Source organism: Rhopilema esculentum, chromosome 18 (assembly GCF_057945365.1).
Source record: "Rhopilema esculentum isolate cy_ngs chromosome 18, ASM5794536v1, whole genome shotgun sequence".
In the NCBI taxonomy this organism is placed as follows: domain Eukaryota; kingdom Metazoa; phylum Cnidaria; class Scyphozoa; order Rhizostomeae; family Rhizostomatidae; genus Rhopilema; species Rhopilema esculentum.
Window position 1 is genome coordinate 1205582 of NC_142832.1, and position 19978 is coordinate 1225559.

General features: G+C 34.0%; 3 protein-coding genes across 3 annotated transcripts; 2 read left to right on the plus strand and 1 right to left on the minus strand.

Moving 5' to 3' along the window:
• Positions 1–120: 120 nt before the first annotated feature.
• Positions 121–5010, plus strand: LOC135696617 (methylthioribose-1-phosphate isomerase). The gene is made up of 4 exons (XM_065216076.2): positions 121–256; positions 1511–1940; positions 2844–3074; positions 3971–5010. Exons 1-4 carry the CDS (start codon positions 122–124, stop codon positions 4240–4242), a joined length of 1068 nt encoding a protein of 355 aa, XP_065072148.1. The 5' UTR covers position 121; the 3' UTR covers positions 4243–5010.
• On the minus strand, positions 4625–9798 carry LOC135696623 (protein Hikeshi). Its single transcript, XM_065216081.2, has 3 exons — positions 9655–9798; positions 7661–7882; positions 4625–5745 (listed from the first exon to the last, which is right to left on the minus strand). The coding sequence occupies exons 1-3, from the start codon at positions 9691–9693 to the stop codon at positions 5407–5409; spliced, it is 600 nt and encodes a 199-aa protein (XP_065072153.1). The 5' UTR covers positions 9694–9798; the 3' UTR covers positions 4625–5406.
• Positions 9752–19332, plus strand: LOC135696612 (26S proteasome regulatory subunit 6A-B). The gene is made up of 18 exons (XM_065216068.2): positions 9752–9878; positions 10197–10277; positions 10715–10777; positions 11341–11403; positions 11886–11912; positions 12105–12185; positions 12486–12548; positions 12918–12964; positions 13517–13607; positions 13963–14035; positions 14591–14661; positions 14953–14991; positions 15515–15622; positions 16193–16346; positions 16775–16865; positions 17605–17686; positions 17821–17878; positions 19053–19332. The coding sequence occupies exons 1-18, from the start codon at positions 9837–9839 to the stop codon at positions 19103–19105; spliced, it is 1287 nt and encodes a 428-aa protein (XP_065072140.1). The 5' UTR covers positions 9752–9836; the 3' UTR covers positions 19106–19332.
• The last annotated feature ends 646 nt before the right edge of the window (positions 19333–19978 follow it).

Consider the following 19978-nt stretch of genomic DNA (forward strand, 5'->3'; position numbering starts at 1 on the left):
GAAGAAAGAACGCTATTTAGAAAGAGGTTATTAAACCGATTTCGAATTTACCAAAGAAAATTTCTAAAAAGGAAGCATTTTATTTATATCTCACCAAGGTTGACTTCACTGATGCACAAACATGGCGACTTTGGAGGCAATTAAATACGAAAATGGCAAGTTGCATATCCTTGACCAACTTTTGCTTCCACTCCAAAGTGTATTTGAAGAAATAAAATCTGTCGAAGATGGTTGGCGAGCAATCAAAGAGATGAAGGTATTTTTCAACGTGTATCAATTATCTTGCAGCAAAGGAAATTCATTTGACAAATATAAGTTTACTTGTATCATTGAATTTTAGTATGTTTTCAGTGTGCATTTTGTCTTGATTGGAACCTACCTTACTTTATTTTATCTTCCTAGCATCAGATCTGAAAGATCATTTGCAAAATATAATGATTAGAGATTAGGTAAATGAAAATATTCAACTCATATATAATTATGAAATTTCACTACTTACAATTCCTTTACCAATCAACTAATCTCACTGAAAGTCAGTACAATAATAATTCATATTAAGATAACAGTGTAAAGAAAACACAACTTGTATCCGTAGATAACACGAAGAAGAAATTGAGAACAATACAAATTCTAAAAGTAGATTTATCGCAGTGCAAGCACGAGGGTCACAAGACTGGAACTAGGCAATAGGCATAATATAACAGAACAATAGTAAACAGCGAGACTAGCAAAAAGGATATAGCGGTGATCATGATAGATAATAATGAGTTCTTAACAATTCAGACTACATAACACTACCAACAAACTAATTTTCCAAGTTTATTTATAATTTGATATAATTTGCAAGTAAATTTATTTGTATAATATCATTAGAGGGAATTATTTTATACTAGAATGTTTGGTGACAAAGAGTGGTTCATTATGATGTGTCAGTGGCTAAAAAGCTTATTCGATATCGATATCCTTAGCTTGAAAGTGTGGACGTTTTAAAACAAAATGATACAAAACTAAATACGGATGCAAATAAGAATCCGAGGTTTTTTATTGAGGGAATAGACTTTCTTTCTCGGAAAAAATCATGAAAATTAGAATCAAAGTTGCAAGAAGAGGATCAAATGCCATGCTGAAATTAACCAAGCGCAAATTAACTGAATTTTACTAACCTCATTAGCAACTTTTAGCAATATTTATGGACCAATAACACACAGGGCTGTAATGGTACAGCTGGTCATCAAGAAAAACCTGCTTTACCATCTGCAAAAAGTATACAATTCTTGAATGGCACGGTAGTTTCATTGTAAGTTAGCAGAGATTTTGCAAAAAAGGCTTACCTTTGGGTATGATAATTTTGCTGTTTTTATTCAAGGGCAGCTATTGTTAAAACTTCCTTCCATTGTTTTTCAAGCCACACAGGTACATTGTCCCTTTTAAAACATGAATTATAAAAATCTATTGCTATTCAAGAAAATACAGTATCTTAAATGTTAATGGATATTTTCATGATTTTTAGATTCGAGGTGCTCCAGCTATTGCTGTATTGGGTTGTTTGAGTCTTGCAGTGGACCTCCTCAAACAAGACTTTCAATCAAAGGACACCCTTGTTAACTATGTTGCAGAGAAGTTGGATTATCTCGTTTCTGCTAGGCCAACTGCAGTGAATATTGCCAGGGCTGCTGTTGACCTCAAGAGATTTGTGCAGCAACATTTAGATAAGGCTGGAGATGCACAATCATTGAAAGGTCTTCTTATTAAAGAGATCGAAGGAATGTTGCAGAAAGACATTGAGGATAACATGAAGATTGGCCAGTTTGGAAGCGAACACATCCTTAAGACAGCTGGTGAGGCAAAAGTGAAAGTTTTGACCCATTGCAATACAGGATCTCTAGCGACCGTCAAGTATGGCACTGCTCTTGGTGTTGTCCGGTCTTTGCATCAAAAAGGTGATTTTGAATGTTTTATCAGAACTTTTAAAACTGTATTTGCACCTAAATGGATACATGTATAAAGAAGGAGTTAAAAGGAACAGTCATATAGGGCACACAATTACAGGCATATATACATTGTTTATTTGTTTAAGCAGGTTTAAAATTTGAGCAGTAAATAATGCTGATGTGGACATGCTATTTAAAACAGAAAATATTTACAAAATTTAAGTAAGCCTATTACAATCTTAGCTAATCAAATCTTATAAATCAATACCACCTAAATATAAATTGTTAAAATTGCCTAAAAGTGAATCTAATAATATACAAAAATAACATCCTTATAACTTATGGTACTGCTTTTTCTTTCATAAGAAATAGTTTCTAAAAGTCTGGCTACTGATTTTAGTTCTTTTCTAAATACTGATGCGTTTCTAATGTATAACCGAGGGCCAAGAGAAGAGCTTTGCTCCAGAGAGTTTTCTGTTGACTTTTGAATAATTACTTCTGCTTGTTAGATAGTCTTCTAACCAGTGTAAGAGGAGTCTTCTAACCACTCATCTATATGTGCAAAATTAGGTGATTGTGTTTATTTTTATGACATAACATTTTGGGACTCTTTAGTGTGCCCTGACCCTAGATGATTGTTGGCTTGATAATTCAGCCAGCATAATAGCTTATCCAAGGGTCATTATTTTCAGCATAGAAAGCCCACTTGCCAGAAAGTTTTGAATGAACATAGTTGTGTAATTTATTTTGTAGTTCACATAGCATCTAAATTGTTTCACATGTGATGAAAAAGATTTTCAAGAAAGCCATTTAAAATATTTCAGATTTATGGTCTTTGAGAAGAGCTAAACAAAGAGTGAAATTTTTGGTCTAAAAACCTTACCCATAAACATATTTGTATTTTATCGACAGAGAAGCTAGAGCATGCATTTTGCACAGAGACAAGGCCTTACAATCAAGGGGCAAGGCTGACTGCATATGAACTTGTCTTTGAAAAAATCCCATCTACCCTAATTGTGGACTCAGCTGCATCTCTGCTTATGACAAAACATAAGCTTGGAGCAGTAGTTGTTGGAGCTGACCGAATTGTTGCCAATGGAGATACTGCAAATAAGATTGGTACATACCAACTAGCAATTACTGGTGAGTTCATTTGATAGAAATCTTCATTAGTGATTTCCTTGAGCTTGTAATTATCTCATTCAAATTATATATCTCCCAAATCATTCTTCTTCTGAGTTTCACAGACACTGAAGCCCTTGAATGTTTCTATGCTTTGCAAATTCTTCTTGGTCCTTTATTTTTGCACTTGTTATATTCCTATTGCTTTCTCTAACTGTCAACAATGCCTGCCAAAAGTACTTGAAACACCCATCAATTTGTGTTGCATTAGATATCTTTCATTCCTTTCCCGAAAAAATGTTACTTTTTCTGCCCCCTTCCCCCTAAAACAATGTTGATCATTTATAGAAATATCATAAAAGAAGCGCAAAAGAATGTGCTTCCTAAAATCCTAACCCGTTTGATAGTAAACCAACATTGTTCTGTAGGGGAGAGAGGGACGATTTATTTTGATCTTAGAGATTGATGTCAGTGTTGCAAGACTTTTGGCAGGCATTGAAGGTCTTTTCATGCCTTGTGAGTCTTTCTCTGTGTAATTTTTTGTACTCCTCCTGATTTTGCATTTTTTTGTTCTTCACCTTCCCTTTGCATTTCATTATATTTCCTTTCCTGACAAACTTGACAGGTTGTTTGGCAGTAAAAACCTTTATCATAGGAAATGTTTCTTACATCTTTTAACTCATTCAAGAAATAGAAATATTTCCCTTTGGAATGGAATAGAACACTTTACAGGTCTCTAGGGCTGCTGGCTGATCCCCTGAATGTGGTCTTAGGCTTGAAAGCAGTTACTAACATATTGCTAGAATAATCACCATAAAAAAGCAAATACTGGATGTGTTCCTATCCTGGACCCTGCTTCCTGGGTCTTAAGTATTATTTTGTTATTTGTCATATGTTTTGTTTTTTTCTTTTCCCAGCAAAACATCACAATGTGCCATTCTATGTAGCTGCTCCAACAACAACAATAGATTTTAACTTAAAATCTGGAAATGAAATTGTCATAGAGGAGCGGAATACAGAAGAAATCACTCATGTCAGTGGTGTGAGGCGAGCTGCTGAAGGGATAAACTGTTACAATCCGGCATTTGATGTGACCCCAGGGGCACTTATAACAGGGGGGATAATAACTGAATTTGGAGTTTTTGCAGCCGAGGAATTGGATTCAAAGCTCAAAGCAATGATAAAGTGATACAGCAACTTTATGTAGTACTCATTTAAACAAAGTCTTGATTTGAATTTTTCATGTTTTATAAGGGTATTTAAGCTGTGAAAACTCATCTTTATAGTATATAGAATGCATCCTGTACGGCAAAAATTGTCTTTGGAATGAAAGTGACAAGGTGTTTTTTAGGATTGAAAACAAAAAAAAATTCATCTTTTTCTTAAAATAGAATAACAAAAGAACTCTTTTTCAAACCAGAGTTAAAGACTGTGGCTTATTTATGTCACATTTTGCTTTATATTTGGCTATTCAGTTAAAAACTCAACAAGTCTTGATCTGAAGCCACTGCAATAAAATTTATTAGCAAATTTCAACAGGTCAAAGCTTCCATAATAAGAAAAATAGCTACTTGAATAAAAATTTGTATAGATATTTAAAAATTAACATAACAAATAGAGCTGCAGACATACTTTTAAACAAATATCTCTGCACATCTCAATGAGAGAATTTAAAAACTCTACCAAAAATCAAATCAGAATTAAAAAAATTAAACAAAAAGTTGTTGTATGTTTGTGCTAAACTGATATATGAAAATAATTACTTGAAATCATGAAAAAAATTTAATAAAAAACTTTATACTGGCGAGTGTAAACAACAGGTGTGAATAAATGGGAGGGTAATAGCCTAAATAAAATTTCTTATGTTGTGGCAATGCCTGTTTTACCCATACCACACAGTTATTTCACGAATGTAGCTCTGCATATATTCAAACGTGTATAGAGTGATTTTGATCTATGATTCTTTGTTTTTCTTTTTAAATTGAAATCAAACTAGATAAGTTACACACAATAGCTTCTGTAAATCTTTCAATTGAAATAAAAATATATGAATGAAGATTAGACAAAGACAGAAGGGAGCGGCAAGAAAGAGGGATGGTTGTGTGAAGACCAAATAGACTCCTTGACTAACTATTTCTATATAAATGTATTTATAAGGCTATCATTATTTTGTAGTAACTCAATAAATATCATTGAGCATAACTGAATCAATCACAAACTTATCTTTTTTATTCTGGGTCAATTAAAGTATGTACAGCAAATAAGCTGAGATACACACTCCCTGAAGCTGGTAAGGAATAAGAGCAAAGAGTTCTTCAGCTAGAATAAATTAAAACAAAGTTCATGACTAACTTCACATGGCCTTCCAAAAGTTAGGATCCATTGCTAATTTTCTCTCAAAGTTTGTGTACCAAGTTTGAAGGACGCTAAGTGGGACATAGTTCTCTGTTGGGTTTGGTGTCATCATTTGTTGTGTGGTGGCATATGAAGCAACAAAGTTAAAAAGACTGTGAAGCATTTTTTGTGTGAACTCCACAAAAGAAACAACTCCTGATGGAATCGAATTTGTTTCTGGTGTCTGATTTGCTATTTCTGACAATGGTTCCAAGGAAATCCCAATTTGTGCCATGGTATGATCATCAGGGTTTGACATTTCTGAAAATGGATTATGCCCACCCTCAAGGAGTTTAACCTAAAAAGCAATAGAGTTTAATGAGTTTCTCAATGAAATTGAAACATCAAAAGAGACAAAACAGGAGTAATGACATTTTGCAGATGTTCATAGGCAGAACTTTAAAAACAGTTAAGCTTACATGACATATCAAAATGTTGGTATTCACAGAGTTCACAGAACATGTTATTATTTCATGAATCACCAATCCAATTGCTAAACCATTATTGAAGAACCAGTTGCTCATCACTAAGGTTAGTTGCTTGGAGAACTACCAGGACATTTTTGCAAGGATGTTTTAGCAGTACTTCAATTTTTTGGTATTTGAAGAGAAAAGTTACTAACAAGTGCCACAACAAAGATAGAGACATAATGCTTGAAACAATTGAAAGCTTCTTGTTACATCATGACAGCCTGATAAGTAGACAAATCTGGTATTAGACAATTCCTTGTTGTACCATTCCCATAGACAAATTCAATTTTATTAAATTAAATTAAAAACGTTTTGACTCTAGCTAGAGTCATTTTCAGTATCTAATTACAGGCAAAAAAAGTACAGGGAAAGGTTAAACAAAGAGTAATCATAAATTGTGTGATAAAGCAGTATGCCAGAGGAGTAATCAGGACGCAAGAGAGGACACAAGGAACAGTACACAACCTCTTTAAGGATAAAGAAATTAGAGAAAGGTGATCTGAACACAAATTTCAGCTGAATATTAGGGTAGCATTTCTTCAAAAGCTTAGTAATATTTTTCTTAATGCGGAGGCTATAGTTTCCTAAAAAGGGTAAAAAGAACAAGGGAAGCTGTTTATTACTGTCAAGGTTAGAAGTTTTAGTTGTAGGTTTAAACTGTTTGTCAAGATATACCCGGATTAACTTATCAACCAAGGATGGTTTGAATCTTACAGAGTTCAATATGCATATTTTCATAAGAAGAACAACTATGAAAAGCGTGGTAAATAAGTATGTTAAAAAGATTGAATTTTTAATAAATAGGAGACAAACTAGCAAAATCTGTGTAAAGCCCAGTGTGAAGAGAAAAGGGATAAATTATTAATGTGAAAGATTGAAAGACTATTTTTGTTTAGTGGATCAGAGTGCTTGGCACAAGAACCAAGAAAAGAAACTCATGCTCTAAAGAAGTTCTAAAGAGGTTACAAACACCATTGGACAGACAATCACCGTTCATCCACACAGGTGGTTTCTCATCCTTGTGAAAATTTGTTAATGAAAAGGCCTGCTTTAATCCTTATGTACACATTTGAAAGGTCAGATAGGGAAAGTTGATGGGTGCTTTTTTTGCCACCTTACTGGAGCTAATTTATCAATTCAACAAGATTGAGGGTTTCTTTTGGTATTTTAAAATGAGTGCTCCCTGCTACTCAAAGGTAGCCAACATGCAGACTCAACTGGTTTTCCCAGAGATGATTTTTTTTAATGGAAATAAATTAAGTTTTCCATTCAAACAAAATCATCTCTGGGAAAACCAGCTGAGTCTGCGCGCAGGCTAGTAAAAGGAATTTTATGACAGTTAAGGGGTTGGTCTAAAAATCTTTATCTTGTTTCCCCTCTGTTACATCTTGCTGTCAAGCTACTGTCTTTTGGATACTTGTTGCATTGCTTTCAACTTGATCTTGCCAAAAATAGCTTGATGTGCCCTTTTAAAGCAAGAAGCTTATTCTAAGATGGATTTGATTTTAGCAACAAAAAGCAAGATCACAGAACTGAAGGCCTTTATAGTTAAAATAAAGTTAAGAATAACATTTTTCATAGCAAACATTTGAGTAAACAAACCCTTATCAGTATCTGTATTCCAAGTTATTCAAATAACAAAGCTTCCTGTTACAATATCATTTAGTTTGCTCTTATGACTTGTAATAAACCTTTTTTCTTCTGCAATATCTTCATCAAATTCTTGAAAATTAAATTACTAACCTTAGAAATCTTGAATATTGCACTAGGCTTCTCATTTGAAATAAAACCAAGCAAATGCCAGCTTGTCTGCATTTTTGGCCAGCAGAAATACACGGATCCACCAAAACCATCAGGAAAAGGTTGGACACCCGTTAAGAATATAACAACATGATTGATGCTTTCACAGTCGGGCAAATTAAACACCACTTGCTTCTCGTTGATTTGGGTGAAATCAGTTGTGACCTGTTGTAAATGGACACAATTATTTTCTTGTACAATAAACATAAAACAATACAGGTACAGATTTTAGCAGGTGCATGGCTGATCATGCACCTTTAAGCAAAATGTTCCATTGAGGCATGCAATTTATGATTAAAACTTCCACTTCCAGATCAAAACACAAGTAAAAGTGGTAATATTAATGTTGTTGCAGCTTTTCCATGCGATTTTTTAAGCTTTGTTGTACCAAAGAATTATTTGATCTAAACATGAATTTAAGGGATCTAAACATGAATTGAATACATTATATCCGAAGTATCATACAATGGCTAAGGTGGTCGAGGTGGCACTTTTTCTATGACAGATGGCACCTTGACAAAATAAATAATATGTGATGCAGAGCAATGGGGTTTTAACAAAGAAGGAACTCAAAGTACATTGTATCCAATGGAATTTGTTTAAAAGTATCGAAGAAGAATACAAATTATCTTATTATACAGATAACTTTTAAAAAAAGCAAATGACTAAGACGCACAATATCTAGGCCTCTCCCAGAGACATGGGCTATAGCCCACGCAAAAAAGTTTTGCTAGAGCTTTTTTCATTCCACGCAGTTGTTTATAAAAGCGCTCTAATTAAATCTGCTTTGTCTCACTCCTCAATGCTTTAACTACTTACCACTATATATCAGGGTTTTCATAAATTATATTGTGCCAAAGAGATATATGGTTTTTACAAATATCTCTATAGGAAGGTAATTTCCTTTTCTTTTGACGTGAAATGTTAATAAACTATAGTTTTATCTGTTAAAACTAGCAATGGAATAGAAAATGATTGTGCAGGAAAGGAACAACAGACAGTGTATGAGCAAGAATGAGAATTGTTACATGACACTGTCAAGTACAAAATTTGTGTTACGAATACACTATTTTTATAAAATACATCATTAACAATACAAATTTCTTAAAAGTGTGTGATTTCTGAATGAACTTGTTTGTGCAAGAAACAAAGCTTCCAGTCTGGAAACTGAGAGGCCTGACAACATAAAGGCTTTGTTTATATTCTTCAACCCAAACTGATTTCTTATGTCAGTAAGCATAAATATTGGTCATGTTTAAGGCCCTTAGAGCATTGATGTTTGCTTACTTGTAGAGGTTAAATGATGTGGGTAAGTGTACAGTATTATTAGTAGATAAATGGACTAAATATTATGACAGCAGAGCATTGAAGTTCATGACGAGACCTTGTATTTCCAGTCTTTCAAACCACATTTTCTACATGTAAATTTCCTTTCTCTGCATGTGAAAACTTTTTACATAATAAAAACTGCAGCATGCAGCATCACTGCATTTCACCTGCTACATTTGTGTAGACTAGAAACGGCCCTGTTTCAATTCACGTTATGAATCATCTATCAGTCAAGTTTTCAGTGATTTCATTCCCTAGCTTTGGAAAGCTCGCAGCCTTAAAAACATATGTTTATGCTTTACTATTAGTTGAATTTTGAGCGTTGAACAGTTACATTTTATATCAATATACATAAATTAAACATTAAATCATGATATTTTATGCTACAATATCATCATGTGAAGGTAATATTTTCTTTACTACATACAATCGATATTAAATTGCTCAGATAGCGCATATAATTGAGTCATAACAAACAAAGACTGTACTTGATTTTGGACATTGGTCAGATAAGGCAAAGTGGGGATGAATAAGCTTGCTTCAGCACTTAATTCACTTTGAAAATTGAAAAGTCCTTCTACATTTCTGCAAAATAAAATTATCCTCACCAGTCGCCCTGAGACGAGGCATCCAAACATTCCTGCCATTTCTAAACCGCTTTCTTATGCCTAGTTGTTTCCACATTGACCTCATTGGATTTACAACTTCTCGTGCATCTTGAACTTGCCTCTTCTTTCTTACAAATAGCCTCGCTCTCAATTTCACCTCGGCATTTATAATTATCAAAAATATGGCGACCCTCGAAGATAAAGAAATCTGGAAAGATGCCGAGGTAAATACAATAGTTTGTTGATTACAAGTGAAAATTATTCTTCGGGGCAATTTTCTTATATTAATGTACCTTTAAAGAAAACAAAAGACACATTTTTTGGTCTTGCCTTTGATAAAACCGTCAAATGCCACTGAGGACTGTGTCAGAGGTCTTTAACAAGAATTTCGTTGTGCTACAAATAAATGTACGCATAGTCGTGCATATGGCTGCCAAAGAGCCTTTTGTCGACTCTTAAGTGCTGTTTGATATAATATTGATTGAATAAGACGCTATTGTTCTCCGGGTAGTGTGAATGTGTTAATATTTATTGTATTTTAGGAGGAACTTGGTGCAGATGTTCTCAAAATGTCCACAGAAGAGATGGTCAGTAGAATAAGACTTTTGGACAATGAAGTAAAGGTAACCTTTATTTTTAAACATTTGCTATGTTTATTTAAAGTTGTTGTTTAAAGTTATTGTGTTGGTTCTATTCAATTTATTGTGTCTTTTTGAGAATTTCAAAACAATTGTATGTTCTGCCTGACATTTTTGGATCCAACAGAAGATAAGACTACAGCTCTGAACCACTCAACTCTGTGCCAGTTGCTACAGTTGTGGAGTTGTTTAAATTTAAAGTATATTTTGGCAAAATCAGGTTTAGACAGTAGTTTCTCTATGTTTTTATTCATTTCCCATTAGTTTTAGGAAAATCGTGTCATTAAAATCTGGATAAACCACTTTTTGAGCTTCTGGATAGGTTTGTCTCTAGGGTTAGACATATTTTTAGACCCTTTTATGCCATATCCATTTTTTAACGCCAAATTTTTGCAGATGTCACAATTTCCTCTTTTTTAAAGATAATGAAAAGTGAAATAATGAGAGTCAGCCATGAACAGCAAGCTATGAAAGACAAAATAAAGGTACAAAGTGAAGAAATACTATGTAGATAGATCATTTTTTGTTGTTTTTGAAATATATGTGTGATATGCATAAAGGTAATCTAAGTAAGACACTTTTCTATGAACAAAAAATGGACTGTGAACAAAATCTCCACTGTAAGTGAACAATGATTGATGTTTTTTGCTCATAGCAAATTTATTATCTTATCAGGGCTAATATTGGACAGTTCATTAATTGAGGAAATACAATCATCAAACATACTTAGATCATCAAACAATTAACAAAACTTCTAGAGCTGTGTCATTTTGTTTGTCTTCTTTATATTAAATTAATTGCCATTGATAAAATTTAGTTGTGCTTTAATCTGATCACCTCAGGGTCTGATTCACTGAAGCACAGCCTGTCCTTTTATTCTTTTAGAACTTCATTGAACTGTCCTTTCTTGGGCAATTCCAGTGTATTTATTATTTGCAATAGAAATTTCAAAGCACATTTTATGTTTAATGAAGCCAATTTTGATTTTGTTTCATAAAAACAAGCTTACTTTTCTTGTTTACTCATGATTCTCATTGAATTTTTGCAGGAAAATACCGAAAAGATAAAAGTTAATAAGACCCTACCTTATTTGGTCTCCAATGTTATTGAGGTTGGTCATCTTTCAAAGTTTGGTTTTTTTAATAAAGGCTTGACTTTTACTGTCTCAACTGCGTCAAAGTTTTGAAACACAGTTTTGATGATCTTGAAGTCCAGGAAAAGTTTGATTTTTGACCAACTGTTGTCAGAATTATGGACTGTAAGATGGAAAGATCACTGTGGTCCATGGTATTCTCTCAATCGATTAGTTTAACTACTGAGAGAGCTTCTCCTTTAAGTAATTCCCCCAATGCAATTTATCTTGTTCTTTGTTCGGTATTTGTATGTTGTATTAATTTTAGGTGCATTATTGTTATTATTGTAGTTTAGTAAATTGTTTGTATTGATTAGTTTTGTTATGATAAATTGTATGTGGAGAATTTAAAATATTAAACTGAACTGAACTGGATCCTTTATCAACTTTTACTGAATTGCCCAATTATCAATATAATTTTGTTCTAAAAAATATAATAGTCTGAAAATTTTATATTTCAGCTCCTTGATATAGATCCCGAAGATCAGGTATATTTTTAGAATTATATTTATCGACAATATTTTGTTTGATGATAAAGAGAATAGCCGCTAATAGTGGCAAATTGAATAAACCTTGATTATAAATCTTATCATTTTAACTAAAACTAAAGAGAGTTTCACTTGTATGGCCTTTTCATCTCATTTGGTGTTGTAAATGTTGTTTTTATCTATTAATTTTAGCCTGAGGAGGATGGGGCCAATGTTGATCTGGATTCTCAAAGAAAGGGAAAATGTGCTGTTATCAAAACTTCTACAAGACAGGTAGTTATAAGCAATGTGAAATTACCTTGTAAGAAATAAGATGCAAGTTATCCTGTAACTTTAACAAATCACAGAAATTCAAACCCTTTTGATCAGATAAAAAAGTTTTACACCATTTCCCTTATAAGCTTTTAATAATCTTTTTCTACATGCTCAAATTGGTCTTTTGTCATTTCCTTGTCAAATATTTCTTGTATGTTTTATACATTGTTTTGATGCCCTATTGACATCACTCCAGGTCTGATTCACACATTCAAAATTATATTTCTCTGTAATCAGGTTTCATTGTTCTTCCCTTAGACTTATTTCTTGCCAGTGATCGGTCTTGTTGAACCCGAAGAGCTAAAACCTGGTGATCTAGTTGTAAGTAGAATACAAATTTTAATGGAAATATGAATGAGTTTTGAATATTTTGAAAAAGGTGGTCATTTTTGATAAACAATTATTATGAGTAATTTTTTAAAGGAGAAATCTGAAGATTTTGTGAAGGTCTACTTATTATTATCTTATTATTATAAAAGGAATGCTCTTTAAGAAACTTTCCTTAGAATACCCAAATTTATGGCCAAATTTAGCCCATAGGAAATACATAGCCCATATAAATTAGTGAGTACAATTTTTCATGTATTGCATAATCTCATTTTCCCTGTTTCAACAGTGTAGAACATAGAAGTAGTAAATAAAATGCTGTAAATATTTGCTTGTTGACTCTTGTTTTCAATATTTCTGCAGGGCGTAAACAAAGACTCATACCTCATACTGGAAACATTACCAGCAGAGTGAGTTTCAGTTGTCTACATTAAGAGGATAATTAATCAGAACTTAAAGATTTACCCAGACTTGTTGGAGAAACTTGAGTGTTTTATCAGAATTCTTATCACAGTACTGCAAATGAAGATGTTTACGGGACCACCAGGATTAGGGGCAAGGTTGTTAGGTCCCCCAGTAGGTTCCAGCAATTCTCTACTGTTCCCATAGCCATGTCTTAAACGACACATAAAAAGTTTACTGGAAGAATCTGCCTACTTTAGGTTCCAAAATTTATGAGTTTCTTTCTTTCTTGATCAGGCCTATTCTTCTATTTTTTGGGTAAGAAATCAGTTTGTTTGTTGGTTCAGAAATTATTATGTAATTTAATGAACATTGTTGGAGGGATCTATCTGTTAACTATGCTTTTGTTTTATTTGTGATACGCTGGTCATTAGTTTGAAACAGAAACCTTTCTTGGTTATCCCATGGGATGCACTAATCAAAGTCTGAACTGATCTGTTAGAATAATCAGTTAATGTGTGCATAAAACGAAGCAAGCGCTGATGCTTTCTACCTTTTAGGTATGATGCCCGTGTTAAGGCAATGGAAGTAGACGAGAGACCAACGGAAAAATATTCCGATATTGGTGGTTTGGATCAGCAGATTCAAGAGGTATGATTAACCTAAAAGAAACAGGACCTCTGAATTTCAGGTGCCATTAATACTCTTTATCATTAGAAGAAGAATTGTGTTGCCGTGTTTTTGCGACATTTAATCGATGTTTGTCCTATTTAAGTTCAGGGCTTTGTTGGTTTGACCTGATTTTGACCTTACAAGATTTTAACCTTACCAAGGCAATCCATTTCTATTGAGACTGTAAACTTGGTAGCTGAGAAAATAGTTTTGAACTCTCTGGCACTTGTCATCTGTTTATTAATTGAGTCAAATGATTTTGTAACATTTGAATCAACTAAGAATTCATGTTTCTTCCATAGTAATGTTGACATCATACTTTTTGCTCCTTTAGCTCATTGAAGCGATTGTTTTGCCGATGACTCACAAGGAGAGATTCGAAAGATTGGGAATCCAACCCCCAAAAGGTAATCTTTCTTACCCCAAGAAGCTCAGTGCTTTCAGATATTAGGGGAACAAGGTATTGTAATATAAGCGCAGAAAGACAGTTGGTCTCCATGGGTTCTTCGTAAAATATTGTATGAATGTATGTGTCAAGAAGTTTGTAAGTTCTTTAAAATTTTAGTGAGGTGAATTTAGTGAGAAAATATTCACTAGAAAGAAACTATTAATAAGCATTAAATATCTAGGGAGGCCTGTGTTTTAGAGCTGAAGTTCTTTCTTTGCTCTTTGCACCTTGGAGGCCATTGCAGCTGACAGTGGTGACTTGTGGTACTTGTTTGTTCTCAAATTCAATCCCTAAGATTAAGAGATAAAGCAAAAAGCCCTTTTTACACTAGAGGAATCGTAAGTCAGCTACTGTGTCTTTTCATCTACCAAATTGTCGAATTTTAAGATGAGATTCGTAATGAATGCTTTTTGAATTGATCAAAGAATTCTATATAATTCTATATAATTCTAATAAGTATAGTTATTCCTAAATGCTTTTCCTCATTTTGGTTATGAGTTTTTTAATTTTTAAGGTGTGCTGCTGTATGGACCCCCAGGCACTGGCAAAACTTTGCTCGCCAGAGCATGTGCTGCAGAAACTAAGGTACCAAACATTTTGCTGAAATTATGGTTTTGATTTAATTGCTTTGCGTGTCTATTTTTCCATAGTGCGGGGAAGAAATGCTCAACTTTTCTTTTAAACTTATGTTTGACAGAAACCCTCTTTGCTGCTGTCAAAAATTCTGCTTATAGTACATTCACTCCTCTTGTTGGCAATTCGCTCCTCTCCGTTCGTATTATTTCTGATTATTTCAATCCCATTTAAGCCACTGTTTTTGTGTAAAAACCTTTCTTTAGCTCTTCTCTTTAAAGAGCACTTCCTTTCTGCATTCAGGCTACATATCTCAAGCTAGCTGGACCACAACTCGTTCAGGTATGTAGATTTTAGTCATTACCTGTGTAGAATCAATGGCGAGTGCCTTTTAACTGGTGTTGGGAAACACTATTAACGTAATCACTCGAAATAGATACAAATGATTTCAAGAACGATAATTTTTACGAAGTTTTCTAAAATTAAGCGTTGGATACAGTTTTTGCGTGGGTTCAGGAGCTTAGAATTTTATACGGAAGTTCAGAAGTTTTTTAACCAGAGGTCGTTGCACGATACACTTGGTCTCTTCTTGCAAATATGAAAGGCTATGAAGGGTGATGATGTCATGCTTTAAGGTTTTATCCTTGATGTTGCATAGGGGATCAAAAGATTCATATCGCCTTTTTTTCGATTAGAAGTACTTGACAATAAAAGCTGTCGAATTTTAGGTTTAATTGGTTTTGTTGGTGCTTCATAGTTCTCGACTGTATACATAGCATTGCTGTGCATTGGATTAAGCAACCATATCTCTGTCATATGAAAAAAGGTTTATTTGCTGTTTCTAATAATGCATTTGGTGTTGCAGATGTTTATAGGTGATGGTGCAAAGCTGGTACGAGATGCATTCAATCTTGCGAAGGAGAAAGCACCTGCTATCATATTCATTGATGAGTTGGACGCCATTGGAACAAAGGTACGTCAAATTCATAGAAGTGGTCGGGTTGACCCTAACCCCAATCCGAACAATTTTCTTATCAAGTCAGTCTATAAAGTGTCCATGATTTTTTGAGGAGCTCGTTTACACTTGAGTTGGTTTTATTAAAATTTCAAATCGTGTTTCTAGTATAAGATATTAAATAGTTTTTTAGCAAACGATTGCAGATCATAGGATGATTTCCACTTTGAAATATTGCAAAGTCGAGCAAATAGTGAAAGATAAGCCTCCATTTCTGGTGCACCTCTTTTGACACATGCTAGCCAGTTTTACCAATATTGTGTTTCTCTCGCAACGATTTGAGGCTTCAATGACAACACCAACCAGCTTCTTCTAGTAAGCATGTTTACTTGTTAAAGATAGTTGGAAGAACCACTGATAGTTGCCAAGTTTAACTCTTACTTTGTTGCTAGAAAGACTGGAACAGCCTTCCCACTAATTATTTAATCTAACCTCTCCATAAAGAATTAAGTGAGTCTGGAGAGAGCAGTTTTTTTGCGAAAGATGCTGAAATATAGGGCTGATTTGTCTATTTACTTTTTATTCTAGCGTTTTGATAGTGAAAAGGCTGGTGACAGGGAGGTGCAGCGGACTATGTTGGAACTGCTAAACCAACTTGATGGATTTAGTTCTTCGACCAACATAAAAGTCATTGCAGCGACAAACAGAGTCGATATTTTGGATCCAGCTTTGCTAAGATCAGGTAAAATCTCGTTCAGGGGATGTGTGGGCCTCTTTGTGGCATGAACTGTTCGTCTAGTTCTATTGTTTGAAAGCGAGAGTAGATGAGTTTGTTGAACAAGGATTCTAAGCAGATTCTTACCTATAAATATATGGATTTTCAGTCAAACTAAATAACTGCCGAGTTCTTAATGTTAAAATGTATGTGTAACATTTGCTGGCACTGAATTCACTTCAACTGAGTCGAGTTGTACTGCCACTGGTTCTAATTTGTTTTTATCGTAACAAGTCGATTAATTTGATAGATAGCTCCACGACATACCTGAATAGATAATATTATTTTAATGATGTGGAAATGAATGTTTTGCATACATTTCTATACACGAGTTGTAAACATGTATAAATATTGTAAACATTTTTGGAATTTTTTACCAATTTTTGACTTTGTAGGTCGTCTGGACAGGAAAATCGAGTTCCCTAATCCGACAGAAGAAGCCCGAGCAAGAATTCTTCAAATTCATTCGAGGAAAATGAACGTCAGGTATTTGAGTTGCGTTTCACTACCGTCTTGAAAAGTGGAGGGGATCTTAGATGCTTTTAAATAACATCTGTCCTGCAACAAACGCTCTTGATCCCAATAACATTTGCCTTTTGTGTCAACAGTAGAAAATTCACTAGCCACTTTAACAGTTGCCTTTAGGCACTGCAAGCGTGCTCGTGTCAACTACACAAAATCTGGTTGTTACTGCTATTTATTAAAATTCTGCCTAGCCATTTGATTGGCTGTCATATGTATATTTGACCAATCAATTTCTCTTCTGCTTTTATTGATTGACAATTTTATTTGACCGATAAGCTTCATTTTCCCAATAAGATTACTGAAAGTAGAACCATGCGAGACCATAGTATTTTGCAGGTGCTGAGAAACTTGAACACTGCGTGATGAAAGTTAGAAAAATTAGTTATTTTAAGGCTATGCCTATACATCGTCTGAAAATTTACGTGAAATTCAAGAGTAATGTTTTAAGTGTTACGTTCAGATGCTCAGTAAAAGAACAACTTTTTTGACGCCAGGAGCTTTAGGAATTTTTAGAAAGCTTTATATATAGGAGCTTGTCTAATGAATGCGCAAGCAGGAAACTCTGAGTAACAGAGAACATGCCTCATTCCTAGCCTGTTATCTACTATATAAATATTTATATCTATATTTCTATTTCTATTTATGTTTATTTATATAAATGACGATGATTATTTAATGATAAGCGTGCATATCTTGCCAGTTCAAAGGTAAATTATGAAGAACTTGCTCGCTGTACGGATGATTTCAACGGTGCCATGTTAAAAGCTGTCTGTGTTGAAGCGGTAAGTAGCATTAATGCTTCTTAGACTTGCTGACTAAATTACTCTATAATGGCTAAAGAAGTTGAGAAATTTAGTTCCTTAACCTTTTTTCGATCGATATTTGATATTTATTCATTGGTTTTATTTTCAATCAGGGGATGATTGCCTTAAGGCGGGAAGCAAAAGAGCTAGAACACGAAGATTACATGGAAGGTTCGTACTTGATAATCTTTGGATGGCATTAGGTGTTTTTAGAATGATTAGAAATGACTTTATATCATAGCGTACCAATGCATTATGCTTGATCGCTCTAATAGCGTTGCTATACATACAATCACACCGTATAGGGTAGTGGATGTAACTTAGACTTACTCCATGAGCCTCTGTTTCGCATCTGCCTCACTTAACGGACGCTACAAAAGAGAGTGAGGCAAAAGTTTTAGCGTCCGTCAAGTGAGGCAGTAGCGAAACAGAGGCTCATGGAGTAAGTCTAGGTATAACTTCCAGTGACAATCTTTTCTCTCCACTCTTTTTGTCAACCTTTCCCAGCCTCCTGAAAATTAGGTTCTGCTGATGGTAATTGAACTACATTTGTTGCTGCAAAGTGACGGTTCTTTCAAAAGAGTTTTCGTTTGCCTCACTTTCATGTCATAAAGGTTTTTAAAAAGGCAATTTTGAGTTTCCTTGCAAAACCAGTTCCTCTAACGATATAATGTGGATAGCTCCAACCTCAAAAAGAAAGGTCAAAACGGGTCGAGTTAAGTAATGCTCGAATTATCAAGGGATCCTAATGTATTTGGAAAGATTTAATTGATGCATAAACAATTGGAAATATCGGAAATTCGAGTTAACGGAAATATGATGTAATTGCTTGTCATTTTGCTGTCATTTTGCGTAAATTGACAGATATTATGTCTAGTCTAGCTGTTATTTTCATCATTGAAATAATACCTTGTTGTTTAGTTGGCCTTGTTGATTGGCAGGGTTTTTTACCAACAAGCTTCACTACCAGTTGGTCTTTGATGATTGGTTGGTTTATTTTAACCAATCAGATTTCTTGTAGTGAGCATGTGATAGATATAAAACATGCAATTTTGCTACTGTCCGCAAGAAGTGACTCGACTATCACTCAGTCTAACAAAAGCTACCTTTATCTGTTTATGAAGTAAAACCGTATTGGTTTGTTTGCAGCTTTAATTGTCTAGATTTGTTTCTTGCTAGTATTTCTGTTTGCCATTTGCTAAATTTAATTTACAAACATAGAATGAATTCGAAAAAATTACTTTGAGGAATTTAAGAAAAATCAAATTTAAATCAAAATCTGTTGACATATTTTGTAATTTTTATAGCATGAAAATATACAATCAAACAATTGTTTGTTTTTTAGGTATTTTGGAAGTACAGGCCAAGAAGAAGACCAATCTTATGTACTACGCGTAACATCGCACCTCATCAACTTGATGGTCGATTCAAACGATGTTAACTTTGACCAAAACGCTCTTCGTGTATTATCTTTGACAATTTGATTGAATCTTTTACGTCATTGTCAGATAAATTAGGTTATAAATGGTTGAGAATGTCGAAAAAGTTGTCTTTTTAACGTTCTTCCTTTTAACTTAGTAGCATTAAAATTGTTGATATACTCTTTGTTTTGGCCTATTTCCAAATTAATGGCTGTTCTCTCTGTCTTTGCTACTAACCCTAACATTGGCTTGCTGTGACTAGAGTGGTTGTACTGGTGTGATAAGATACGGGTGACCTTCTGCACTTGGAGAAATGTCCTCCTAACAGACCGAGATACTCGTGCAGTATTCCAAGGGACGCCTTTTTGTCAATCCTCATAAGAACAAGATGCTTTCCTAATTTTCGAAACAACGATAAAATGCCCCTCATATTCCAGGGTACCAAGCCGTTTTGCTTACATAAATATGATAACCTACGTTGTTTGCAAAGACGTAAAATATTAGAAAATATTAGAACATTTTTGAAGCTACTTTCGAAAAGCCTTACCAGCAAAAACATCCCTATACCAAATTCCAAATTCCAAATTCCAGATATACCAAATTCCAGATATACCAAATTCTTTAGGGTTTTGGCTATTCTGCGTTTCTTGTTAAACGTGTCATAATTTCCTTACCTTAAATTTGCTATGCAGTTGCACTTCATCACTGTTAAGTCACGGCTGTTGTTTTTATCTCGCCGATTATCAATAAAACAGGACATAAGCGAGGTTGAAATCTTTTGGGTGTTTCTTGAATGGATACAGTTGACAACAAAATTATAACATGACTATTTATACAAAGAATACATTTA